General features: G+C 43.2%; 1 protein-coding gene across 1 annotated transcript in view; it reads right to left on the reverse strand.

Annotated features, from left to right (window-relative positions):
* The window catches only part of LOC124048254 (unconventional myosin-Id-like), a 134,322-nt gene that overhangs the window by 78,645 nt on the left and 28,735 nt on the right, over positions 1 to 26,942 (reverse strand). The window contains exons 2-11 of the mRNA XM_046368855.1: positions 21,326 to 21,534; positions 20,617 to 20,710; positions 11,451 to 11,616; positions 11,286 to 11,339; positions 10,620 to 10,715; positions 9,844 to 9,960; positions 8,304 to 8,507; positions 7,778 to 7,923; positions 7,399 to 7,513; positions 7,046 to 7,216 (exon numbers count right to left, since the gene is read on the reverse strand). Of these exons, the coding sequence (XP_046224811.1) occupies positions 7,046 to 7,216; positions 7,399 to 7,513; positions 7,778 to 7,923; positions 8,304 to 8,507; positions 9,844 to 9,960; positions 10,620 to 10,715; positions 11,286 to 11,339; positions 11,451 to 11,616; positions 20,617 to 20,710; positions 21,326 to 21,534 (1,372 nt within the window). The remainder of the gene's footprint in view (positions 1 to 7,045; positions 7,217 to 7,398; positions 7,514 to 7,777; positions 7,924 to 8,303; positions 8,508 to 9,843; positions 9,961 to 10,619; positions 10,716 to 11,285; positions 11,340 to 11,450; positions 11,617 to 20,616; positions 20,711 to 21,325; positions 21,535 to 26,942) is intronic.

A 26,942-nucleotide genomic window follows, 5' to 3' on the forward strand; every position in this document is an offset into this window, starting at 1 on the left:
CTTTCAGGTTATGTCGATATAGGACTCGTTTTACTGTGGATATAGATACTTTTGTACCTGTTTCCTCCAGCATCTTCACATGGTCCTTTGCTGTTGTTCTGGGATTGATTTGCACTTTTCGCACCAAAGTACGTTCATCTCTAGAAGACAGAACGCATCTCCTTCCAGAGCGGTATGACGCCTATGTGGTCCCATGGTGTTATACTTGCGTACTATTGTTTGTACAGATGAACGTGGTACTTTCAGGCGTTTGGAGATCCCAAGGATGAACCAGACTTGTGGAGGTCTACAATATTTTGGCTGATTTCTTTTGATATTCCCATGATGTCAAGCAAAGAGGCACTCAAATGATGTCAATTAGCCAACAGAAGCTTCTAAAGCAATAACATAATTTTCTGGAATTTTCCAAGATGTTTAAAGGCACAGTCAACTTAGTGTATGTTAACTTCTGACGCACTGGAATTGTGATACAGTGAATTATAAGTGAAAACATGTTGGTATTACAGACTTGGACAGGGAGAGGTTGAACATGTCAGTGAAGACACTTGCCAGTTGGTCAGTGAATGCTCGCAATACACGTCCTGGTAATCCATCTGTCCCTGTGGCCTTGTGAATGTTCACCTGTTTAAAGGTCTTACTCACATCAGCTGCGGAGAGCGTGATCACACAGTCGTCCGGAACAGCTGGTGCTCTCATGCATGTTTCAGTGTTATTTGCCTCGAATCAAGCTCGTCTGGTAAGCTCGTGTCACTGGGCAGCTCTCGGCTGTGCTTCCCTTTGTAGTCTGTAATGGTTTGCAAGCCCTGCCACATCCGACGAGCGTCGGAGCCGGTGTAGTTCGATTTGATCTTAGTCCTTTATTGATGCTTTGCCTGTTTGATGGTTCGTTGGGGGGCATAGCGGGATTTCATATAAGCTTCCGGTTTAGAGTCCCGCTCCTTGAAAGCGGCAGCTCTAGCCTTTAGCTCAGTGCGAATGTTGTCTGTATCCGGCAGGTGTCGTTAGTTGTCTCTGATTGAGAATCATACTTAGGTAGCCTGGGTTTCACTGTTGGTTTGTGGGTGTTTGTTTCCGTGTCTGTGTTTTTCACCACACAGTACTGTTTCGGTTTTGTTTATTTCACGTATCCGTTTATTGTTTTTGTGTTTCATAGTGTTCAGTGCTTTTGTTTTAAAATCGTCACGAACACTCACCACACCGCATCTCGGTCCGATCCTTACTCCTCTTCAGATGAAGAGGAGGAAATCTGCCGTTACAAGTAATGCAATGGTTCATCGGATCAGTCTAAAATGTTGCAGATACACTGCCGCCATCTTTTGGTCAAAATCGAAAATGAGCCTAGACTCGTAAGTCATATAACAGCCATTCTCTTGCATTTCAAATATGAAAAAAAAAGAAAATAAAAATAAACATGTTTTTTTCTTTGTATTATCTTTTACGAGATTTAATGTGTTATATTCTCCTACTTTAATTTCACATTTCCACAAACTTCAAACTGTTTCCTTTCAAATGGTATCAAGAATAAGCTTATCCTTGCTTCGAGTACCGAGCTACAGGCAGTAAGATTCTGGTATGTCATTTTAGGCAAAAATTGAAAAAAAGTTACGATCCTTAAGAAGCAAAAAAACGCACACGGTATGATAGCCATCTGCCTGCAAGCACTCAAGGCCTCAGCCTTAAGCTAATCTTTGAGTTGATCTATGACCAGATGAATGGCACAGATGTAACGATCGCTTTACTTGAGGGGGAATGCAGTCTATATCATTACCCATGGGAGTGATTGGACAATGAAACCTTGGCTAGTAGCATTGCCCAATGTGCTGTCTTTGAATGGAGCAGGGATCATCAACTAGATGCAGTTGCGGGACTATTCTTTTTTGAGAGGATAGATGGTCAGGGGGGGGCGGAACATAATTACAGATAATCTGTAAACTGCAAATTGACCGCAAGAAGCCCAAACATATATAATATTGGACTAAAACATAATAATGTCCAACCTTGCTTACATTTGTATTCGAAGTCTTCGGGGCATGGATTTTACAATGTGTCGGAAACGTTCGTTGCTCAATTGGTATCAAAGGACCTTAATGAGTGCCGGGAAAACATTCCCTACACCCGTACACCACCGCCACCAACCTGTACCAGGCAGGATGGGTCCTAGGACTCGTGTTGCTTACGCCAAATCCTGACTGTCATCAGCATAAAGCAACAGTAACCGGGATTCTTCGGACCAGGCAATGTTTTCCCACTCCTCAATTGTGTTTCCCACTCCCCAGTGTTGGTGATTGTGTGTCCAGTGTTGGTGATCGTGTGTCCAGTGTTGGTGATTGCGTGTCCAGTGGAGCCACTTCTTCTTGTTTTTAGCTGATAGGAGTGGAACCCGGTGGGGTCGTTCTACTGCAATAGCCCATCCGTTACAAGCATTGACGAGTTGTGCGTTCCGAGATGCCGTTCTGCGCCATTATTTGTCTTTTCGTGGCCCGCCTGTTAGCTTGCAAGATTCTTGCCATTCTACTTCGACCTCTTTCAGCAATGAGCTGTTTTCACCCACAGGACTGCCGCCAGCTGGATGTTTTTTGTTTGTCGCACCCTTCTCTGTAAACCTTAGCCTAGACACTGATGCATGAAAAGCCCAGGAGGGCAGCCATCTCTGAGATACTGGATCCGGTGTGCTTTGCACTGACGATCATACCACGCTCAAAGTAGCTTAAGTCACTTGTTTTGCCACTTCCAATGTTCAATCGAACAGTAACTGGATGCCTGTCTGTCTGCTTTATATAGCAAGCCACAGCCACGTTACTCACTGTCTGAAGGAGAAATCAATCTTCATGAACAGGGTGGGTGTACCTTATAAACTGGCTGTTGAGTGTATGTGTCTCTATTATGCGTGGGAATACTTTGGAACAGATTTCCAGCTGATTTGCTGGTGTATTTACAGTCTTTTATAACAAACAAGAAAACTTTGTGGGGCAAATAAATTCAACTGGCTGCCAATTGGGGAACCCTGCCATAGAGAAACAGCTAAGGTGATGACACATAACACCGTCTAGGAAGTTGAGGGTAAAACAACCTGGCTGTTAGTGATAGGTCCTCTATCTTTACCTTGTGCCTCCCCTCCTCTCCATCTGTTCCTCTTGTTATGATTCTGTCTCTTCTCCCTCTCTCCCTCCCTCCCTCTAACACCCATGCCAGCACAGCGAGACACCAACTCCATTGACTCCCATTGGCTGCCAGTGACATCACTGGGGGCAGAGTGTTGAGTCAGATAGAGAAACGAGTGCTGGGCTGACGCTTGTCTCCCTCTTGTGGTCCACTGAGTGAAATACAACCCTGTAAAATGCAGCCTTCTGAGCCACTGGGGAACAGATGTGCAGGTCAATTAGTTCATGTTCGTCTGGTGGTGCTTCTACACCTGCATTGCTTGCGGTTTGGGGTTTTAGGCTGGGTTTCTGTACAGCACTTTGAGATATCAGCTGATGTACGAAGGGCTATATAAATACATTTGATTTGATTTGTATACAATGACTTTAATGCCAATTAGACTTTAAACAGGATTTGATGGAACTGATAATTGAAGCGTATACAGTAGATGTCTCGTCTTATGTTTTAAAATACTACTCCTCCTCTGTTCCTCTGGTGATGTAGAGGTTAACCCAGGCCCCCAGTCCCACACCCATTCCCCAGGAGCTCTAATTTGTTGACTTCTGTAACCGTAAAAGCCTTGGTTTCATGCATGTTAACATCAGAAGCCTTCTCCCTAAGTTTGTTTTATTCACTGCTTTAGCACACTCCACCAACCCTAATGTACAAGCTGTGTCTGAATCATGGTTTAGGAAGGCCACCAAAAATGCAGAAATTTCCCTCTCCAACTACAACATTTTCCATGAAGATAGAACCGCCAAAGGGGGTGGAGATGCAATCTACTCCAGAGATAGTCTGCAGAGTTCTGTCATGCTATCCAAGTCTGTGCCCAAACAGTTTGAGCTTCTACTTTTAAAAATCCACCTTTCCAGAATTAAGTCTCTCACTGTTGCCGCTTGTTATAGTACCCCTCAGCCCCCAGCTGTGCCCTGGACAACAAATGTTAATTGATTGCCCCCATTTATCTTCAGAGTTCGTACTGTTAGGTGACCTAAACTGGGATATTCTTAACACCCCAGCCATCCTACAATCTAAGCTAGATGCCCTCCATCTCACACATATTATCAAGGAACCTACCAGGTACAACCCTAAATCCGTAAACATGGTCACCCTCATACATATCATCCTGACCAACCTGCCTTCTAAATACAACTCTGCTCTCTTCAACCAGGATCTCAGCGATCACTGCCTCATTGCCTGCGTCCGTAATGGGTCCGCTGTCAGACGACCACCCCTCATCACTGTCAAACACTCCCAAAAACACTTCAGTGAGCAGGCCTTTCTAATAGACCTGGCCGGGTGATCCTGGAAGGATATTGACCTCATCCCGTCAGCAGAGGATGCCTGGTTATTCTTTAAAAGTGCTTTCCTCACCATCTTAAATAACCATGCCCAATTCAAAAAATGTAGAACTGAGAACAGATATAGCCTTTGGTTCACTCCAGACTTGACTGCCCTTGACCAGCACTAATACATCCTGTGGCATACTGCATTAGCATCGAATAGCCCCCCGTGATATGCAACTTTCAGGGAAGTTAAGAACCAATATACACAGTCAGTTAGGAAAGCAAAGGCTAGCTTTTTCAAACAGAAATTTGCATCCTGTAGCACAAATTCCCAAAGGTTTTTGGACACTGTAAAGTCCAGTAAGAGCACCTCCTCCCACAGGGCAGGAAACCCCGTCACCACTGATAAATGTACAATAATTGAGAATTTCAATAAGCATTTTACTACGGCTGGCCATGCTTTCCACGTGGCTACCGCTACAGCTCTGCACCCCCCGCTGCAACTTGCCCAAGCCACCCCCCCACCCACCCCCCCCCACTTCTCCTTCACTCAAATCCAGATAGCTGATGTTCTGAAAGAGCTGCAAAATATCGACCACTACAAATCAGCTGGGCTAGACACTTTGGACCCGCTCTTTCTAAGATTATCCGCCGCAATTGTTGCAACCCCGCCTGAGATCCCTAAAGATTGTAAATCTGCCACGGTCATCCCCCTCTTCAAAGGGGGAGACATTCTAGACCCAAACTGTTATAGACCTATATCCATCCTGCCCTGCCTTTCTAAAGTCTTTGAAAGTCAAGTTAACAAACAGATCACCGACCATTTCGAATCCCACTGTACCTTCTCCGCTATCTGGTTTCCGAGCTGGCCATGGGTGCACCTCATCCACGCTCAAGGTCCGAAACGATATCATAACCACTATCGAAAAAAGACAGTATTGTGCAGCCGTATTCATCGATCTGGCCAAGGCTTTCAACTCTGTCAATCACCGCATTCTTATCGGCAGACTCAATAGCCTTGGCTTCCCAAATGACTGCCTCGCCTGGTTCACCAACTACTCTCAGATAGAGTTCAGTGTGTCAAATCGGAGGGCCTGTTGTCCGGACCTCTGGCAGTCTCTATGGGGGTGCCACAGGGTTCAATTCTCAAGCCGACTCTCTTCTCTGTATATATCAATGATGTCGCTCTTGCTGCGGGTGATTCTCTGATTCGCCTCTACGCAGACGACACCATTCTGTATACATCTGACCCTTCTTTGGACACTGTATTAACAAACCTCCAGACGAGCTTCAATGCCATACAACACTCCTTCCGTGGCCTCCAACTGCTCTTAAATGCTAGTAAAACTAAATGCATGCTCTTCCACCAATCGCTGCCCACACCCGCTCTCCTAGCATCACTACTCTGGACAGTTCTGACTCATGTGGACAACTACAAATACCTAGGTCTGTGGTTAGACTGTCCTCTCCTTCCAGACTCACATTAAACATCTCCAATCCAAAATTAAATCTAGAATCGGCTTCCTATTTCGCAACAAAGCCTCCTTCACTCATGCTGCTAAACATACCCTCGTAAAACTGACCATCCTACCGATCCTTGACATTCAGCGATGTCATTTACAAATAGCCTCCAACACTCTACTCAGCAAATTGGATGTAGTCTATCACAGTGCCAACAATTTTGTCACCAAAGCCTACTATCCACCACTGGGTAGTATATGCTCTCGTTGGCTGGCCCTCGCTTCATATTCGTCGCCAAACCAACTGGCTCTAGGTCATCTATAAGTATTTTCTAGGAAAAGCCCCACCTTATCTCAACACACTGGTCACCATAGCAACACCCACCCGTAGCACGCACGCCAGCAGGCATATTTCACTGGTCACCCCCAAAGACAACTCCTCCTTTGGCTGGCTTTCCTTCCAGTTCTCTGCTGCCAATGACTGGAACGAATTGCAAAACAAAAATCACTGAAGCTAACTTTAAGTATCAGCTGTCAGAGCCGCTCACCGATCACTGCACCTGTACACAGCCCACCCAACTACCTCATATTGTTATTTATTTTTGCTCTTTTGCACCCCTGTATCTCTACTTGCACATCATCATCTGCACATCTATCACTCCAGTGTTAATGCTAAATTGTAATTATTTTGCCACTGTGGCCTATTTATTTCCTTACCACCCTAATCTTACTACATTTGCACACACTGTATATATATTTTCTATTGTGTTATTGACTGTACGTTTGTTTATTCCATGTGTAACTCTGTGTTGTTGTTTTTGTCGCACTGCTTTGCTTTATCTTGGCCAGGTCGCAGTTGTAAATGAGAACTTGTTCTCAACTGGCCTACCTGGTTAAATAAAGGTGGAAAATAAATAAATCACTGGGCCGGGAGCAAGCCTTTAAAATCACAAATGTTTTATAATCGCTACTGTTGTCCTAAAGTTAACACCACGCCATGTGGTAAGAAGAAACCCATTGGTGCATCAAGCCTAGGTTGATCAATTCCATGTGTCAACATTGTTGGTGTGAATTCCACGTTCAATTCAGTCAATACTGGAAATTAATAACAAATTAAATGAATGAATTGCCAAAGATTTCCTATTGTTTCCAACGTACCTTGCGGCTGGTGTAGTGGGCGTGATTGGCCAGCTTGCTGTTGAGTCCCTGTAAGAAGACCTTGTCGGTGACTTTGCCCACGTTCATACAGGCCTCGTCCAGCACAGAGAAGATGCCCTTGTGTTGCAGCTCCACCAGGTCCACAATGATCTGGTTGTTGAAGAAGTCAATCTACGCCCAGGTACAGAGAGAAAACAGGGGATGAGTATATCATTACAACTAAAACCAGTACAGGGAGGAAGGCGCTCTTAGTAGTCATATTCAATGGGAAGGAGAATGACTTGAGGCAAAGTGACAATGCTGCCGTAGAAAATACAAGACATGAGTGGTGTGGAACCAAGATGCGACCTTACATGTTTCCAGGGGATTCCCTCGCGCTGGTACTCTTCCTGTTCCTGCCTCAGCACCAGCTGAATGAAGAGCTGCTGCAGCTTCTCATTACAGTAGTTAATACAGAACTGTTCAAAGCTGACAGACAGACAGACAGACAGACAGACAAGGAGAGGGTGAGTGAATGACTGTGACCCTGGTTTAAATTGAACTAGACCATACATGTTTTACGCTGTGTTACATACAAATAAATTAAGTGTCATGACAGAGAGATTGACACTAAATCTGTATAAATCCAGTACATTTCATATTGATGTATAAGAAAAGAGACCAACTCAAGTAGACGTTCTATGCTGAAGTACATTCTCTGTTGACATATTTCTAGCGGACACGGCTCATAACCTGTTGTTCTGAAAGATCTCAAAGCCGTAGATGTCCAGCACGCCGATGACCGTGTTCTTCCCGTGGACTTTGGCATCATAGTTTTTTACTTCGATGACATCATTGATCCTTCCCACGATCCAACAGAACATTCTTTCGTACATAGCCTGTTGGTCACAAGGCCCAACACCAAGGCAGACAACAGTAGACCAAAATCAATTGACAGAAAGCAGAGTGAAATGCATCCATAGTCAGCCTATCTACATTGGCTCCTCTTTTACACAGAAGCATTCATAAGATGTTACACTGGTTACTTAAAAAATGGGTAGCCCTACCACGTCTAAATCAACATTGGGCCCATTTCACAAACCCTTTTTGAGAGTTGGCATTATCATTGAGAGTTGGCATTATCGTTGAGAGTTGGCAATAGCTGCTGTTAACGAAGCGGCTAATGTAGTGTAGCGTGCTAGATAGCTACCTTAGCGAAGAGTCAGCATGTTGACAGTTAACTGTGCATCGGTTAATATAGCGTACTGGCATTAGCTACCTTAGCCAAGGCGTCCCGGCCATAGCTGGCCTCCTGGGCTGTGTGCTGCTTGTCAATGACGTCACGGCCGGTGGCCACAGTGCGGTAGAGCAGGGCCTTCTCAACATTCTCCTCCTTAGTGGCCAGCAGGTCCCCGATCACCGCCACCACCTTGGAGTTCTCAATCAGTGTTGTGTCACCATCCACACCAAACGTCAGGTTGCCCTGGGAGAGGTCACATGGAGGTAAATACAGGAAGAAAACTGTAAACTAAAAAGAGACTATGTGGAGTAATAGCATTGGAGAAAAGGGGAGGAGAATAGCACAAACAAAGGGCTGGACAGTTTTCATTCAAATGACAACGACATATTGCTGAGTATACAGTGCCTAGTGAAAGTCTACAAACCCTTTACACAGTCGTCACATTTTGCTGCCTTAAAAATACATCGAAAAAGGATAACATTCATTTATTTTCCTACAGATCTACACAACCTACTCGACGTTCACAAGGTGAAAGACATTTAGAACATTTTCCAAATGAACACATAAACAACACTTGGTGGACGCTCCTTCGGCAGCCATTACAGCTGTGAATGATTTTCAAATAATATTCTACCAACGTTGCTCAACTCTTAGGGCAACATATGTTTTTCTTCAAATTTCTCAGTAATGCTCATGAAATTTGGTTGAGAATCATTGATGGACAGCAATATTCAAACCTCGTCTCTGATTTTCATGCAAATTTAGGTCAGGAATGAGGCTAGACCACACAGGAACACTTAACACCTCTTGGAAAGCCATTCTGGTGTGTCTTTAGATAAAAATGTGTGTAATTGTCTCGCTGCAAAATAAAACTACATCCCAGGGTTAGGTTTTCCTTTAACTAACAAACTCCCCAGTCCCTGCCGATGACAAGTATACCCATAACATGATGCTGCCACCACAATACAGAGGGTTTCACTTCTGCGTTGTGTTGTATTAGATTTTACCCAAATCTGTAGTTTTTAATTTAGGCCAAAAATTGTGTCGTTGCGGAGTTATCTTGCAGTATTATTTAACAACCTGTTTGCAAATAGTCCAGTCAGAATGGCCTCTCATGACTTAATACATCTGAGACAAGGTTTGAATATTGCTGTCCATCAACGATTCCCAACCAAATGTTCTGAGCTTGAGCAAATTTGACAAAAACAATGCATATACAGCATGTTGTGCAAGGTTGGTAGAATCTTATTGAAAATGATTCACAGCTGTAATGTGTGTAATGTATTACCTGCTTCCACCAGGCAGTAACTCTTGGTTGTGGAGACATACGCAATCCTCATTTTGTATTTCTTCAAAATCTGTCATATATTTTTAGAATGTGGAGTAGGTTGTATAGATCAATAACAATCTAATGTAGTCAGTCCATTTTTAGATTACATTTTAAAGCAGCAAAATGTGAAGACTGTACAAGGGGTGGGTAGGTTTTCACACGGGACTGCACATTTAACCCTGTTCCATTTGAACCTATGCTAACCCTGCTGGCAGGCCAATAGGGTTAGGAGTTAGTATGGGGTATTACCAGGTGCAGGATAGTGGCCAGGACCTTGTAAACCGTCTGGAGCTCATCTGCTGTGAAGCCGATCACCTTCATGGCGTCTGCCACTGCTTTGAAATCGCCACCATCGTCGATGGACGACTGTGACAGGGAGAGAGAAAGGAGGGAGATGGAGGAGTAGAACAATTGGAAAGTATTTGTCCCCTCATTTCACACAAATCACGTTACATTTGGTCAGTTTTGAAGGAAAACTTCCAGCTAGTGTCGTGAATTTAGTCAAGATATTTACATGGCATCTACTTTGGGTCCATCTGTAACACTGGCCAAGTACACCACTTCCTCACTTTGGCAAGGACGAGTTCATTCCTTACATGTTTCCCCTCCCAGCAGCCAAAGTCATACAGTAGGAATCACTAGATGACCACAAATGTCTTCAAGACAGAACACTGAGTGTCAGTCGGGACGATTCCTATGAAAATGGGACCATGTACAAACCACTTCAGCAGTGTGGGCCCTAGCTCTGTTCTGTTCCATGATGTCACGTTGTTTGTTGCTATAAAATATTGTTTTGTTCCTACTCGTTTAGCTTAAAGTGCAGAGACAGCAGAACGGATATGCCTGCTTTAATTAAACAATGTTTTAATAGCTGGGCTTGTGTATCTTTATTCCTGGGAAAATAAACAGTGTGACCAAATAAACACAGCATGATAGTGACATTCTCTGTCTAGAACTTGTTTTTGTGACCTTTTCTACAAAATTAGAGTTCAAACTAGATATAGTTCTGTAGTAACCTACAGTACCTTGATGTGGCCTCCCACTTTGATGTAGTTGAAGGCTGTGGGGTCCTTCGAGACGTGGAGGGACCGCAAGAGAGACTCAGGACCTCCTTTAACCATCTGAAGAGAGCGGATCGAGAATGAGAGAGATAGAGACTGAGTCAGTACTGACACATGCCAATGACTGTTCAGTATTTACATTCTAAACCACTTACATTTAGCGACTTTACAGGAGTAATTAGGGTTAATTGCCTTGCTCATGGGCACAGACATATTTTTCACCTAGTCGGCTCATGGATTCGAACCAGCGACCTTTTGGTTACTGGCTCAATGCCTTTAACAGCTAAGCTGCCTGCCGCCCCCTATTTAATTTGAATGTTGCCATTAGTCATATGTAACTCGCCAGTAAAATGGAGCAAAGGAGAATAATAATCTAGATAGCGAGACCGGACCAATGGAGGGTGAAGTCCCTTGAGAATCGGGAGTTTATGGAGTGAGAAAGATGGAGGTTTATTAGTGGAGATAATGGGGTGAGAAGATGGATATATATTTTCAACTGACAGCACGGGGCTGTAACAGCTATGCCTTTATGATTAACACAGTCACAGACCCACGGCCCATCTGGTCTGTATACCAGCTTATGGTGGCATCAGTCTGGCGTGTAACACACACGCAAACGCTCACACACACCTGGTAGAAAGAGTGGAAGCTTCTCTCCCCCTCCTGCTGGAAGATGACTCTGGACTGTAAGAGAAACAGATTTAGTTTAGTTGATTCAGAGAGAAATATATTTGATCTTTATTTATACAGGTGATCTCATCGGGAATAAAACATGTATTTTCTAGCGCCCCCTACCTTCTCCAGCAGGTAGTTGTTGATGTGGCCCCCGATGGGATCTCCCTTGAAGTCGAAGTTGATGTCCATGTACTTGCCGAAGCGGCTGGAGTTGTCGTTGCGGTTGGTCTTGGCGTTGCCGAAGGCCTCTAGTACACAGTTGGATTTCAGCAGCATGTTTTTCACCCTGGAGAGAGAGGCAACACATGTTCTCAGTGATACTAACGGCTCGCCGGGCTCCTATCAACTGATACTAACCCACGGAGATAAACAATAAGGTGGCCTATGGAGGACGACGGGGATGAATATAGTAGTGTGAGGTAGATACACGAGAGTTAAGACTTAAAGGGATAGTACGACATTCTGGCATTGTTCTACTTACTCCGAGTCAGATGAACTCGTGGATACCATTTCTCCGCATGCAGTATGAATTAAATTAAAGGCAGCTTCGCGAGCCATTGCTAACATGCGTTAGCACAACGACTAGAAATCTACAGGTACGCTGGCCAGAATCTTACACTATTCCTGTAAGTTCTCCATTTTACACCGATTTAGGTAGAACTGTCATTACTCGGTCAGATCCTACAGTTGCCTGTCCCTTACGGGGCCCATCTGTGTTAGGACAAGGTTATAGATGGTTGGAGTGTCTTATATCAACATGTTTATGTGCTGTATACGACAACTCCATTTAGCACAGAGACTACGTTGGCCCTGGATATTTATGCTGTGTATTTATGCTGTGTAGTGCTGGGTCAGACCACAGGCTCCTCACAACATACTCTGTGCTGGGGTGCACACCTCCTCCCATGGCCCATACAAACACGAGCACCGCAGCGCACATATACCACCCACTCTGGCTATCCCATTAGTCGGAGCGCCATACAGCCTGTAGCATTTCCCTACAGGCAGGGCAGAACTGGGAGAGTTGTGGGCTTATAAACGTGACTTGTACGCTCTGTCTTAAAATAACACAAAATGACAGTTTTACTCCTTTAAAATGGCTACAGGGAAGATGTAGTGGGTCAAGGGCAATATATTCAGCACTAAAAGGCCATAAACAGCCCTATTTCTGGGATTTTATTACGAGTGGTGTGTGCCAATCATGTGTGTGTCATAAGGAGGGTTATAAAGCATTTATACAGCTGAGCTTTGATCCTTGGGGGAATGTAGAAATTATAACAGGGGTAATAACTAGTAATGACCTGATAGGCAGGGGTGTAGTGCTGCATGGAGTGATACTCTCTCACTTTTGGTCAAACAAATTCTGTAAAATTAATTTAGATTCATTTTAAATAAATTATATTTAATTACCACTGAAATTCAATGAAAAACGATAGAAAGACAAACCAAATCAATATGTATAGCAGCCTAGAGATAAATGGTAGTTTCTTCCCTGTCTTCTCTGGTGTTGTCAAGGACGATGAAGAACTGTAGGCTTCGCAATAATGCATTTAGGTAATCGTTTTTAACAACGGTTCAAACAAGCTGTAGCTAGCTACAAACTAAACTGAAAAAACACACTGCCGTGAAGCTACATTTTCAGATATTATATGTTTCTTAAAAATAAAAAAAATTCTCCCCAATTTCATGATATCCAATTGGTAGTTACAGTCTTGTCCCATCACTGCAACTCCTGTACGGACTCGGGACAGGCGACGGTCGAGAGCCATGCGTCCCCTGCCAAGCCTTACTGTTTCTTGACACACTGCTCGCTTAAACCCGGAAGCCAGCCGCACCATTGTGTCGGAGGAAACACTGTACAGCTGGTGACCGAAGTCAGAGTGCATATGCCTGGCCACCACAAGGAGTCGCTAGAGAGCGATGGGACAAGGACATCCCAGCTGGCCAAACCCTCCCTTAACCCGGACATCGCTGGGCCAATTGTGCGCCGCCTCATGGGTCTCGCGGTCGCAACACAGCCCGGGATCGAACCAGGATCTGTAGTGACCACTGCACCACTCGGGAGGCACATTTAGTTTATAGTTTAGGATGAGTTAATAAACTACACTAAAAGATTGATTTTATGGCTATTTTTAAATTAATTTCCTGCAATTCTAGGTAGTAATGATTTATGTACACTACTTGGTCAATTGATTTGATAGCCTGTTTAATCTATGCAATTCAATTATATGAATTGATAGTTGACCTCTGTTTTCTTTTATTCTGTAATAGGGTATATTAGGGTAGGCCGTCTTTGTAAATAAGAATTTGTTCTTAACTGACTTGCCCAAATAAATAAAAGGTTACATTTAGAAGAAAAAATATAGAAAAAAACAAAAACAAAAAATATTGTAACCATGTGTTCAAGCTAATCAAATCAAAGTTGATTTATGATACAGTAGGCTACAAAATACAATCAAATGCCTACTCGCAACTAAAGCTCTCCTCGCAAACAGTGCAATGATATCAAGCTAAATGTATTTGTGTTTACATTAGGCTGTAGTGTACAAATAGCTATACCACGTGGTCGTAGGTCTATTAGGCAATACTGCAAATTATTCCTGAACTGACCGCATGGCTAAGTTGGTTCAACTTCTTTATCATTGAGCGATCCTGACGCTGTCCTTTCATCACCAGGAAGGGTGCTCCAATCGTTTAAAGTAACACTCATCAAGATATGTTGCCTACGGCTAATAGTCCTTCTCATCACTTAGGCCTAGTATTATTATTACAAATAGAAGATTATCACTTCTCACAATGTTGCTCGTTTAGTAAAGTTAGATCAAAGCTAAATCAATGTCTCGCAAGATCACATAATGATTCATTTGAGTTTTACAAAACAGAACTAAATAGAATAGCATAGAATAGTAGGCCTATAATGTTACACCAAAAACACCTAACTTCTAACAAGATTTTAGGATGGTTAGCTGAGGCGGACGAGTCCCCAAAAAATGATCATGCGCCAAATCTCAACAAATATGCTTTTATTGAAACAAAATACAAGAAAAGGCTAATAGTTTGTTGACACCATCTGGTCTAATTAGCTCAAAATGCATATTTCCATGAAACTGATTAAGATCAATCAAATTATTAGCATGCAGATGCAGTTTTGAATTTTTCAACTGAAAAAATGTAAAGAATTCACGATGGACAGTGATTTTGAAATGAGGAATGTTTGAGGGTATACATTTTTTTGCATTTGTGTGGGCATAGGCAGACATTGCAATTTTGTACATTTAAAAAAAATGTAACCTTTATTAACTAGGCAAGTCAGTTAATAACAAATTCTTATTTTACAATGATGGCCTAGGAACAGGGGGTTAACTGCCTTGTTCAGGGACAGAATGACAGATGTTTACCTTGTCAGCTCAGGGATTTGATCTAGCAACCTTTTGGTTACTGGCCCAATGGCTACCTGCCACCCCAAATTGGAGGATGTATTGGATAATGTATTTTATGCATAGGCCTGTTCTACAATGATATTTGATACGCTACATCTGTCGGTACAAACTTTCAGGAAATAATGTCATTAATAGCACTACACTACTGCTGATAGGAGATATAATACAGCATGTGTACTTTAGAAGATAAGGCCTATAAGGATTTATACAACGGGTGGGTCTAATCCTGGATGCTGATTGGCTAAATCCGCATTCCAGCCGGTGTCTACTCCACAAGTTACCACCAGCTAAAAGCTATGAGGTTGAAATGCCTATTTACTCTGTTCCATCTCACTGCGCAATCCACTGACTCATCAGCCCAGCCAGGCAATGTATAAACTTGATATCCATTATAAAAGCATCTAGACATTATCTCCAATTTCTTTTAGACTAGCAGTGGAGATTTGCATAAACCTCTCTGACATTTGCAGCATTGTTTCCATATTGAAATTCAATCTCCAGCTGTCCCATAGTAATGAATGTGTCGGGACACGACAGACAGGCAGGGAGCTTTATCAGCCAGTCGAAATCAAGAGTCAGCTGGCATAATTTTTAAGGATATATACAAATAATGTCAACAGAAAACAGGTAAAACTAAACGAAATGCAGCTATGCAGCTGTCTTTCCAGCTTCAGTTTTGTCACGTTCTGACCTTTATTTCCTTTGTTTTGTTGTTATTTAGTATGGTCAGGGCGTGAGTTGGGGTGGGCAGTCTATGTTTGTTTTTCTATGATTTTGGGATTTCTATGTTTCGGCCTAGTATGGTTCTTAATCAGAGGCAGGTGTCATTAGTTGTCTCTGATTGAGAATCATACTTAAGTAGCCTGGGTTTCACTGTTTGTTGGTGGGTGATTGTCTATGTTAGTTGCTTGTGTCAGCACAGTTCTTATGATAGCTTCACGGTCGTTATTTGTTTATTGTTTTTGTATAGTTTCTATTCAGTTGTTCAGTGCTTTCTTTAATTAAAAAATCATCATGAACACACACCACGCTGCATTTTGGTCCGCTCCTTACGACGATCGTGACAAGTTTGAAGTAATTGTGTTGGCTAGCTCATCTGAACAACAGTGTCCTGACAAGAGAGCACATTTTCTATGCCAGGCGAAATTTAAGCTTCCCACAAACCTTGGGGGAATCTTGGCCCATTCCTCAAGCTCGCACACGCTTTTTCAGTTCTGCCCACACATTTTCAATAGGATTGAGGTCATGCCTTTGTGATGGCTACTCCAATACTTTGACTTTGTTGTCCTTAAGCTATTTTGCCACAACTACTGACCACAACTGGAATTATGCTTGGGGTCATTGTCCATTTGGAAGACCCATTTGCGACCAAGCTTTAAGTTCCTGACTGATGTCTTGAGATGTTGCTTCAATATATCTACATAATTTTCCAGCCACATGATGCCATCTATTTTGTGAAGTCCACCAGTCCCTCCTGCAGCAAAGCACCCCCATAACATGATGCTGCCACCCCTGCGCTTCATGGTTGGGATGGTGTTCTTCAGCTTGCAAGCATTTTTCCTCCAAACAATGGTCATTAAAACAGTTCTATTTTGTTTCATCAGACCAGAGAACATTTCTCCAAGAAGTAAGATCTTTGTCTCCATGTGCAGTTGCAAACCATAGTCTGGATTTTTTATGGCAGTTTTGGAGAAGTGGCTTTTTCCTTGCTGAACGGCCTTTCAGGTTATGTCGAAATAGGCCTCGTTTTTACTGTGGATATAGATACTTTTGTACCTGTTTCCTCCAGAATCTTCACAAGGTCCTTTGCTGTTGTTCTGGGATTAATTTGCCCTTTTAGTACCAAAGTACATTAATCTCTAGGAGACAGAATGCATCTCCTTCCTGAGTGATGTGATGGCTGCGTGGTCCCATGGTGTTTACACTTGCGTACTATTGTTTGTACAGATGAACGTGGTACTTTCAGGCGTTTGCAAATTGCTCCCAAGTATGAACCAGACTTGTGGAGGTCTACAATATTTTTTCTGAGGTCTTGGCTGATTTCTTTTTAAATTTTGAAGGTAGGCCTTGAAATACATCCACAAGTACATCTCCAATACGCTCAAATGACGTCAATTAGCTTCTAAAGCCATGGCATCATTTTATGCAATTTTCCAAGCTGTTTAAAGGCACAGTAAACTTAGTGTATGTAAACTTCTGACCCACTGGAATTGTGATACAGTGAATTCTAACTGAAATTATGTCTGTAAATAATTGTTGGAAAAAGTAATTGTGTCATGCACAAAGTAGATGTCCTAACCGATTTGCCAAAACTATAGTTTGTTAACAAGGAATGTGTGGAGTGGTTGAAAAACAAGTTGTAATGACTCCAACCTAAGTGTATGAAAACTTGCGACTTCAACTGTATATTTAGAAAAGTAATAAAATACAACAATTGTTAAAGAAGTAAACTACAACAACATTATACCATTCTAGATAGGCAATGTTGGAAAAATAATTACTATTAGACTTTCCATGTATAGTATTTTATAAATTGATAAGACAGCATTTGAATAAAGGATCATTAGTGAAAGAATTACATCTTCAAATATAAGGAACTGGAACACAACAGTAGTCAATCAACATGGTAGAGTTAAAACACAGCAAACAGAGGACATAGAAGGCACAGTATGTGGGTATGTGAGGATGTATTGTGATGGAAGGTGGGATGTGTGTTTTTGTGTTTGGAAAAGTGTGGAGTTAAGTGAGTGAAAAAGGAAAACTGTTGCAAATCCCAGAGCTCATGTGTGTTTGTGAGCAGGGGTTGTGTGAGAGAGAGCTTTCAATTTTGTGTAGATATGGGATATACATACATTTTAAAATATAAATCTAGTTTATTTATTTATTGTCCTATCATAATTGAACGTTCCCCAATCCTATACCCTAGACACCCACCAGAGCGACCCATAAACTAAAGAGAACTACTAAAGTAGCACTTTCCCCTCAAGATTCTGAGCCTGCCTGGCAGGGTTGGTCCTACAAAGCCAAAGCCCCCTAAAGGGAGAGCATACTGCACAAGGAAATTCCAAAGCTGCTAATGAGAACCTTGACGACCTTGTACCTTGCCGGTGGGGATTCCGGTGGGGTGCCCCCACCCAGGTCATGGCAGTGCTGGAAACACTAGATGCGGTAACCCATTGGGAGGGGGTCACCCTCGGACAATCAGAGAGGGGGCATATTATTGTGGCCCCAAAGTCTGACGGAACAGAGATGCTTGGGAAAATGGTCACAACGGGGGACCAGCGTGTGTGTGTTTCAGGGGAAGGGGGTGTATCTGATCTCAATCACCCAGGACTTGAAAATGGTTAATCAAATCTCCCCATTTTTGCCGGCATTAGCTCAATTTTGCATGCGTTCTCAAACAGCTGCAACTGTATATGAATTTGTAAATCAAGTCCTTTCTTGAATTGGGCTCAGGGATGGAAAGATTTGAGAATCCGAGCTTATGGTTGTTTGTGGTAGAAATGACCTTGTGAAGATTCTGGAGGAAACAGGTACAAAAGTATCTATATCCACAGTAAAACAAGTCCTATATCGACATAACCTGAAAGGGTGTATGAGTGTGTGTATGTATCCCACATCTGTTGCTAGAGGGTAATGATGTTAGGATGAATAATAACAATTGTGTCTGGTAATCTACCATTTATATAGGAGTGGTTAAAACATGCTAATAACGGTCCTCTGAGAATATCAAAAAAGTCAAAGGTTTGGACACACCTACTCATTCCTGGGTTTTTCTTTATTTTTACTATTTTATTCATTGTAGAATAATAGTGAAGACATCAAAACTATGAAATAACTCATATGGAATCATGTAGTAACCAAAAAAGTGTTAAACAAATCCAAATATATTTTACATTTGAGACACTTCAAAGTAGCCACCCTTTACTTTGATGACAGCTTTGCACACTCTTGGCATTCTCTCAACCAGCTTCATGTGGTAGTCACCTGGAATGCATGTCAATTAACAGGTATGCTTTGTCAATAGTTCATTTGTGGAATTTATTTCCTTCTTAATGTATTTGAGCTAATCAGTTGTGTTGTGACAAGGTAGGGGTGGTATACAGAAGGTAGCCCTATTTGGTAAAAGGCCAAGTCCATATTATGGCAAGAACAGCTCAAATACGCAAAGAGAAATGACAGTCCATCATTACTTTAAGACATGAAGGTCAGTCAATACAGAACATTTCAAGAACTTTGAAAGTTTCTTTAAGTACAGTTGAAAAACCATCAAGCTCTGTGATGAAACTGGCTCTCATGAGGACCGCCACACGAAACGAACACCCAAAGTTATCTCTGCTGCAGAGGATAAGTTCATTAGCACCTCAGATTGCAGCCCAAATAAATGGAGTTCAAGTAACAGACACGTCAACATCAACTGTTCAGAGGAGACTGCATGAATCAGGCCTTCATGGTCGAATTGCTGTAAAGAAACCACTATTAAAGGACACAAATAAGAATAAGAGACTTGCTTGGGCCAAGAAACATGAGCAATGGACATTAGATCGGTGAAAATCTCTCCTTTGGTTTGATGAGTCCAAATTTTGGATTTTAGGTTCTAACCGCCGTGTCTTTGTGAGACGCAGAGTAGGTGAATGGATGATCTCCGCATGTGTGGTTCCCACCGTGAAGCATGGAGGAGGAGGTGTGATGGTGCTTTGCTGGTGACACTGTCTGTGATTTATTTAGAATGCACACTAAACCAGCATGGCTACCACAGCATTCTGCAGCAATACGCTATCCCATCTGGTTTGTGCTTAGTGGGACTATCATTTGTTTTCAACAGGACAATGACCCAAAACACACCTCCAGGCTGTGTAAGAGCTATTTGACTAAGGAGTGATGGAGTGCTGCATCAGATGACCTGGCCTCCACAATCACCCGACCTCAACCCAAATGAGATAGTTTGGGATGAGTTGGACCGTAGAGTGAAGGAAAAGCAGTCAACAAGTGCTCAGCATATGTGGGAACTCCTTCAAAACTGTTGGAAAAGCATTCCTCGTTAAGCTGGCTGAGAGAATGTCAAGAGTGTTCAAAGCTGTCATCAAGGCAAAGGGTGGCTGCTTTGAAGAATCAAAAATCAAAAATATATCTTGACTTGTTTCACACTTTTTTGGTTACTACATGATTCCATGTGTGTAATTTCATAGTTTTGATCTCTTCACTATTATTCTACAATGTATAAAGAAAATAGTGAAAATAAAGAAAAAACCTGGAATGAGTAGGTGTGTCCAAACTTTTGACTGGTACTGTAGAGCCATTGATTCTTGAGGAATATAACTTAGAAATGCCTCATGACCTTCAGTTGAACTGGAGTGTGACAGATTACTGACTACAATTTTGGACAGGTAACTAGTAACTGTAACAGATTACATTTAGAAAGTAACCTACCCAACCCTGGTTATAAGCAGTGCTGTAGCATGCACCTCCGTGAGGCGGTATTTTGTATACAATATTCAACATTTAGAAATAACACCGTATATGGTGTGACGGTATATCACCCAAGCCTACCTTCAACCAATATTAATCTTGCATGGAAAGCAACGCACTTTTACTCAAGACTGTGTTCCAAATCATCACATTCTCTACGGCGATAGAGAGGCATTTCTGCTCCATCTAGCAGAAACCCTCCCAGTGCATACCACAGCTGAAATGGTGACAACGACCTCAGCCTTTCGTTTATCATACTGTACTCCTGGGAATGCAAACCATTTCTGATTACTTCTGCATTCCCAGGTCATTTAGTATGGACATTCTGAGAATGTTCAAATGGAAACCTCTCACAGAAGAATGGCAGAATGTCTCACCTTTCCACCTCCGCTCTTTGCCCGGGGTTTGTGATAGCAGCAATGTATTGCATTATATATTTGCTGGCTTCAGTCTTCCCAGCGCCACTCTCCCCTGCAATGAAATAAAGAAACACAAAAATGTGTTAGAAAGTGCCAGGGCATCCAATGAGAGCATCTAAAATGTCATCTATATTAACACAGGCTTCTTCAGGGTGAGTTTTGGGATTGATGCCTTTTGATACAGAATATTCCTCTCTTCACCACTAAGTGGCACTCTGTCAACCAAATAGATTCACCACGCTGTCACAGCATGTGGCCACTTTCAATGTTTTCTTAGAAATAAGGTCAAGAATTGGTCCTGCTATTTTCAACTATATAGGGTCATATTGAGTTCCCCAAAAGGCTTTCCACTGAAATGAAAAACTCACATTACTCCAGACAGAAAACTTTAGAGCAAAAGTCAGACATGACTTCAATATTTTGAGAAAATATTTTACACTTTAAAAAGGTACGTTTTCAAACGAAAACTAAAGTTGGCATCGAGGAAGACGCAATTTGACCTGAACCAGTGTTATGTACGTGTATTACTTCTTATAAGCATTTATGAGCTCTTATAATATCCTATAATTTTGGGTATTTCTATGCTGCAATTAATTCACTAGACTAGATAAGAATTCATCAATCAAAACTGATTTGGTTGGCCATTTCTGGGGGCTTCCCCCGTTACCTGAGATGACAATACAGGTGTCCTTGTTCCTCCTCTTCATGGCTTTGTAGGCTGCGTCTGCAATGGCGAAGAGATGTGGCGGTCGCTCGTACAGCTCCCGGCCCTTGTACTGCTCGATGGTGTCTCGACCGTAGATGTTCATGGCACGGTAAGGGTTAACCGACACCACCACCTCGCCGATGTATGTGTAGATACGACCCTTCTCAAACCTGCAGCCACATGAGACAACGAGCATGGTCAACTCCTCCTCATGTCACCTGACAACGTACCGGTACCCCCCCCAGTATATAGCCTCGCTATTGTTATTTTACTGCTGCTCTTTAATTAGTTGTTAATTTTTTTATTTAAAAAAAAGTTTTTAATTTTTTTTAACTGCATTGTTGGTTAAGGGCTTGTAAGTAAGCATTTCACTGTAAGGTCTGCCCTGTGGTATTCGGTGCATGTGACAAATAAACATTTGATTTGAACGTGTGATGCTACACTGCTGATTCATAAGATTATTAGAGGAAAAGGAACGTTTTTGGAGTAGAATGTATACATTTTCAAAAAGGCATATATTTAAAACATTTGTGGATAAAACATATCCACAAATGCTGGTCAGAAGTACAGGTATTCCAGTCAAATCTAACATTTTAGCACAACAACTGTAATGTTGTTCGTCTGCTGTTAGAAGAAAGTCAGACCGAAATGCAGCGTGTAGGTTACTCATGACTTTTAATGAAGATAATACGGTACATGAAATAACGGAAGAAGAAAACAACAAACGAATGAAACTAATACAGCCTATCTGGTGACTAACACTAAGACAGGTACAATCACCCACGAAATACAACGCGCACTCAGGCTACCTAAATACGGTTCCCAATCCGAGACAACTAGAATCAGCTGACTCCAATTAGGAATCGCCTCAGGCAGCCAAGCCTAACTAGACACACCCCTAATAATACACACTCCCAATTAATACAAACCCAATACGAAATAACAACATATAAACCCATGTCACACCCTGGCCTACCCAAACATATAACAAAAACACAAGATACAATGACCAAGGCGTGACAACAACAAAAAAGCTCAAGACTATACGAGGTCATGTTTGGACAACCAAGCAATCTGCTCTCCCTCTCATCATAACGCTTGATTAGCCTTTATGATGTTCTATCACCAACCTTATCATCCCAACATCGACAGTAATCCACTGACTCCGTGCAGAGGTAACAGCATCTAGCGCTGAGAAACATTACATTAGTGTCCAGCTCTCTATGTAAGACTATAAAAAAAATGTTTTATTGTCACATACACCATATAGGTGCAGTGAAATGTGTTGTTTTACAGGGTCAGCCATGTTCAAGGGCACGTCAGATGTTTCACCTTGTCTGCCCTTTTGGTTGCTGGCCGAATGCTCTAACTCAATAGGGGGGGTGCAAAGTACAGTCCGCCGGCCACTTCAATCCGTATTTACAGTCTTGTCCCATCGCTGCAACTCCCGTACGGACTCGGGGGAGAGGCGAAGGTCGAGAGCCGTGCGTCCCACGAAACACGACCTAGCCAAGCCGCACTGCTTCTTGACACAATGCCCGCCTAACCCGGAAGCCAGCCGCACCAACGTGTCGGAGGAAATACCGTACACCTGGTGACAGTGTCAGCATGCATGCGCCCGGCCTGCCACAGAGGTCGCTAGAGCGCGATGGGACAAGACAGCTGTGCCACTCCGCAGGGCCCCCGCCAATTGATTTTATTAAACAATTGGTCCCCCCAAAAATGCGGCCCTCCGTTGGATTTCAAAATCCCGATGTGGCCCTTGAGCCCAAAAAGTTTACCCACCCCTGCTCTAACCGCTTGGCTACCTGCCGTCCTATCTAAACAAAGAGGTCCTCCATCACTATAGAATGAAGCATCCCTCTCTATATCTCAACCCTCCTTTCAACACAACAATGATAGCTGTCTATACTGATCTGCAGCCTAGAGGGATGCATGTATGCAGGCATGGATGCTACCAGGAACATGGTCTTGGTAGGTCCAACTCCAATGGCTACACACATTATGGAGTTGAAGACACTGAAACTACAGCTGTGTAGAATGCAGAGAGAGGAGCTGATCTTGGCCTTCTCACTCTCTCTCTCTCGCTCTCTCTTTCTCTGCCCTCCGGCAGCCTGCCTGCCTGTCTCACTTCCTTCCTCTGCTGGACCAGGGTCTTTTCCCCCTACTCATAAGAATAGAGCCTTTCTTCTCAGCTGCACCCTGGGCCAAGCCTACCTCTGCTCTGGCCTCTGGGTTCTTCCTGGCAGCTCTGGGTTCCTCCTGGCAGCCCTGGGTTCCTCCTGGCAGCCCTGGGTTCCAGAGGCCTACACTAACAGACAGTGGAATACAGCTTCAGGATCACTGCTTTTCCAGACTGTGTACCTCTGTATTGATGTACTTATGTGATATATTCAGGTAAGTTACTAAGAAAGTCTTGGATTACTAAGTCATCCATACACACGTTAGTCTCATTCAAAACATCGTAAATTGTTGGTTATCTGCACGAACCCAGTCTTCACTATGAGTCATCCATACATCAATTAAATCATTTATTTATTACTAAGTAATTCACAGAAATGCATAAACAAACAAACAAAGGTAAATGTAATGATAGGAGGATGTACCCTAGTGGGCTAAACCAGCATGTCGGCTTGTTAGACAAAAGGGGAAGTGGGGGTCGACTAAGAAGTCACTACAGAGTTATAATTATAACAACTGAAATGCTAATCCTTTACACATGAACGCTCACTCATTCGGGAACAATTGCAATCAATATATATATTTACGCTCAGTGTGTCGTCTTGATCGCTGGTGAAAAGTTTGTGTCTTTTGTAGATTTGTCCGTCTCTCTCCCGGTTGTGGTTAGAGGGGACTGTTCAGAGTGATAGAATGGATGTTTCGGCGGTTGTCGTTCTTCGCGTTCAATGATACAGAATTTCTAGCTGCAGACTAGTAATTCATTTCAAAGACTTTTTCTCATTCTGTCGGTATCGATAGTCTGAGAGTATAACCTTGTGGTATGGTTAAAAGATTCAGCAACGGTCCACAACCTTTGTCCCTCCTAATGGAGAAAAACATGGTCTGCAACCTTTAGCCATCTCGTAATTGAGGTCAGCTCGGTCTTCTGATCGAAAACCCGAATGGGGTTTTATTCAGATAAAGCAAGCAATCTTGTGTTGTTAGATATAGGCCTATTGATAGTCATGGTGTGTTGTGCATTGGACATGCTTAAATGATGAACACTGAACGGAGCAACATACAAACATTGACAGAGCAATTGAGGTAAGCCACAACACACACACAATGGGGTTGTTGAAGAACTGGCCAAAACACACACAGAGCTGACTGTAATCGAACCAGTGTTTCAGCTGAAACACCCAGACAGACAAACAGAAGAGAAAGATGGCTTTAGATATTAAATGAGAACTGAGAGAACAAATGAAAAGAGACCGAGAGCTTAATTAAAGTACACTACAGTACACTACTCAAACAACCACGGCTAATTCTCTGACAGGTCAACACAGGTGGTGACCGGCTCATTCTCCTGCAGCCAGCCATCTGTGAGCCCTCTCATGTCGTCATGCCACGCGCCACTGGGCATGGCTGACACAGAGACGCCGTGTTCGTGTGCCCAGGTTGGCATCGTGTGCCCAGGCTGGCATGGTTGCCCATGCCCGAGGGCCTATGGAAGTGGTGGGCAGGCTGCTAAGCCTGGCAGGTTGGCTGGTGGCACCTCCCCTGGCACTAGAGAAGGAGCCATTGTGCCATCCTACAGGGCAGAATGCTGCTGTGTGCACTGCCCGCTCCATTGTTCACACGTCAATTGGGGGTCTTTGTATGAGAAGCACAGATAGGCCTCCTTTCCACTACATACCCTGGGCCAACACAGTGAGCTGCCCACTTAAAGTGCACGTGTACAATGTGATCTGGGGGAATGTAAACAATGAACTACCAGTTGGGAGTGTTCCATCTATGGCTGTGATCTCTGCTGGTTAGGAGTTGACAGCAACAAAAAGAAAAATTGCTGAATGCGAATCTACGTAACACAATATAGGCTACTGTAGACCTAACAGGTTTCAGACGGGACGTGGGGAAGTAGAAGTCCAAAATCGAGAACATCACTAGGGAGTGTGATTTTGCCATTGTGGTTTGGTTTCCATCCACACTCAGTAACGTCATATATGGTAGAGAAGAAACACAATGGCAGACAAGGAAACAATCTGTTTGCGCTATATTACCGTTCCACCCAAACAGTCCGTCAGGCCGTTTCAACAATACAGACAGTGTCCTGGTGTTTTCCGGACCTCTGGGGTTTTAATAAATAGACATTATGATTCATGTCCTATTCCATCCTCATCTCTTCAGGATCAGAGGGCATCTGTCCAAAAACAGAATCAATTGTGCGCGTATTATGATGAGAGACACATCTGTGGGAGAGTATGTGTGACACCACTGGATGGCTCAGTGAGTCTCATTCCAGGGGATTTCAATAACGCAGAGAGATTATTACAAAGATAAACAAACGGACTGGAGTGTGAGTCTAGACTAAACGTTGGGTGGCTGTTTCTGGGAAGGTTGAGAGACGTTCTAGATCCCGGCTAGGGTCTTTAGAAAAACTGGAGGTGGGTGGGAGGGTACTATGGCAACTCTAGCGTCAGAGCGTGAGGGTGTTGATGTCAGCATGTCTCAGCGCTCCTCCCCTCTCTCCCTCCCTCCTTCTCTCCCTTCTCCTCCGGTTTCCCGGCAGCTCAAGGGAGGGGTACTGCTGGAAGGACATGAATGCTGTGGGTCATGCCAGTCAGACACTCTTCAACTCACAGCTGGGCCCAGAGCAGAAAGAGGGAGAGGGAGGATGAGAGGTAGACAGCGAGAGAGTACAAAAAAAGTACAAAAATGTATGAGCTTACCAGGATTGAGGGCAATTACATGTACATATTACCTCAGCACCGGTGCCCCCGCACATTGACTCTGTACCAGTAGCCCCTGTATATAGCCCCACTATTGTTATTTACTGCTGTTCTTTAATTATTTGTTATTCTTACCTCTTACTATATTGGGGGGTATTTTCTTAAAACAGCATTGCTGGTTAAGGGCTTGTAAGTAAGCATTTCACTGTAAGGTCTACCTACACCTGTCGTACTCGGCACATGTGACAAATACATGTTGATTTGTTTTGAATTCCAATTCAATTCAGGAAGTACACTAACATTCCAATTATCTTCAATGCTTTTCAATGAGGAAAGTTTGGTTCACTTTTTGAGTTGACTGCACTCTGGATAAGAGCATCTGCTAAATTACTAAAATGTCAAATGAGAGAGAGAGAGACTAGGGAGAGAGACTAGGGAGAGAGACCAGGGAGAGAGACAGGCAGTGAGACAGGCAGAGACCAGGGAGAGAGACGACCAGAGAGAGAGGGAGACAGGCAGAGACCAGAGAGAGAGAGACCAGCCAGAGAGACCAGAGACCAGCCAGAGAGACCAGAGAGAGCGGGAGAGACCAGAGAGAGAGCGGGAGAGACCAGAGAGAGAACGGGAGACCAGAGAGAGACCAGATAGAGAGCGGGAGAGACCAGAGAGAGAACGGGAGAGACCAGATA

Source organism: Oncorhynchus gorbuscha, linkage group LG11, assembly GCF_021184085.1.
Source record: "Oncorhynchus gorbuscha isolate QuinsamMale2020 ecotype Even-year linkage group LG11, OgorEven_v1.0, whole genome shotgun sequence".
NCBI classification, from domain to species: Eukaryota; Metazoa; Chordata; class Actinopteri; order Salmoniformes; family Salmonidae; genus Oncorhynchus; species Oncorhynchus gorbuscha.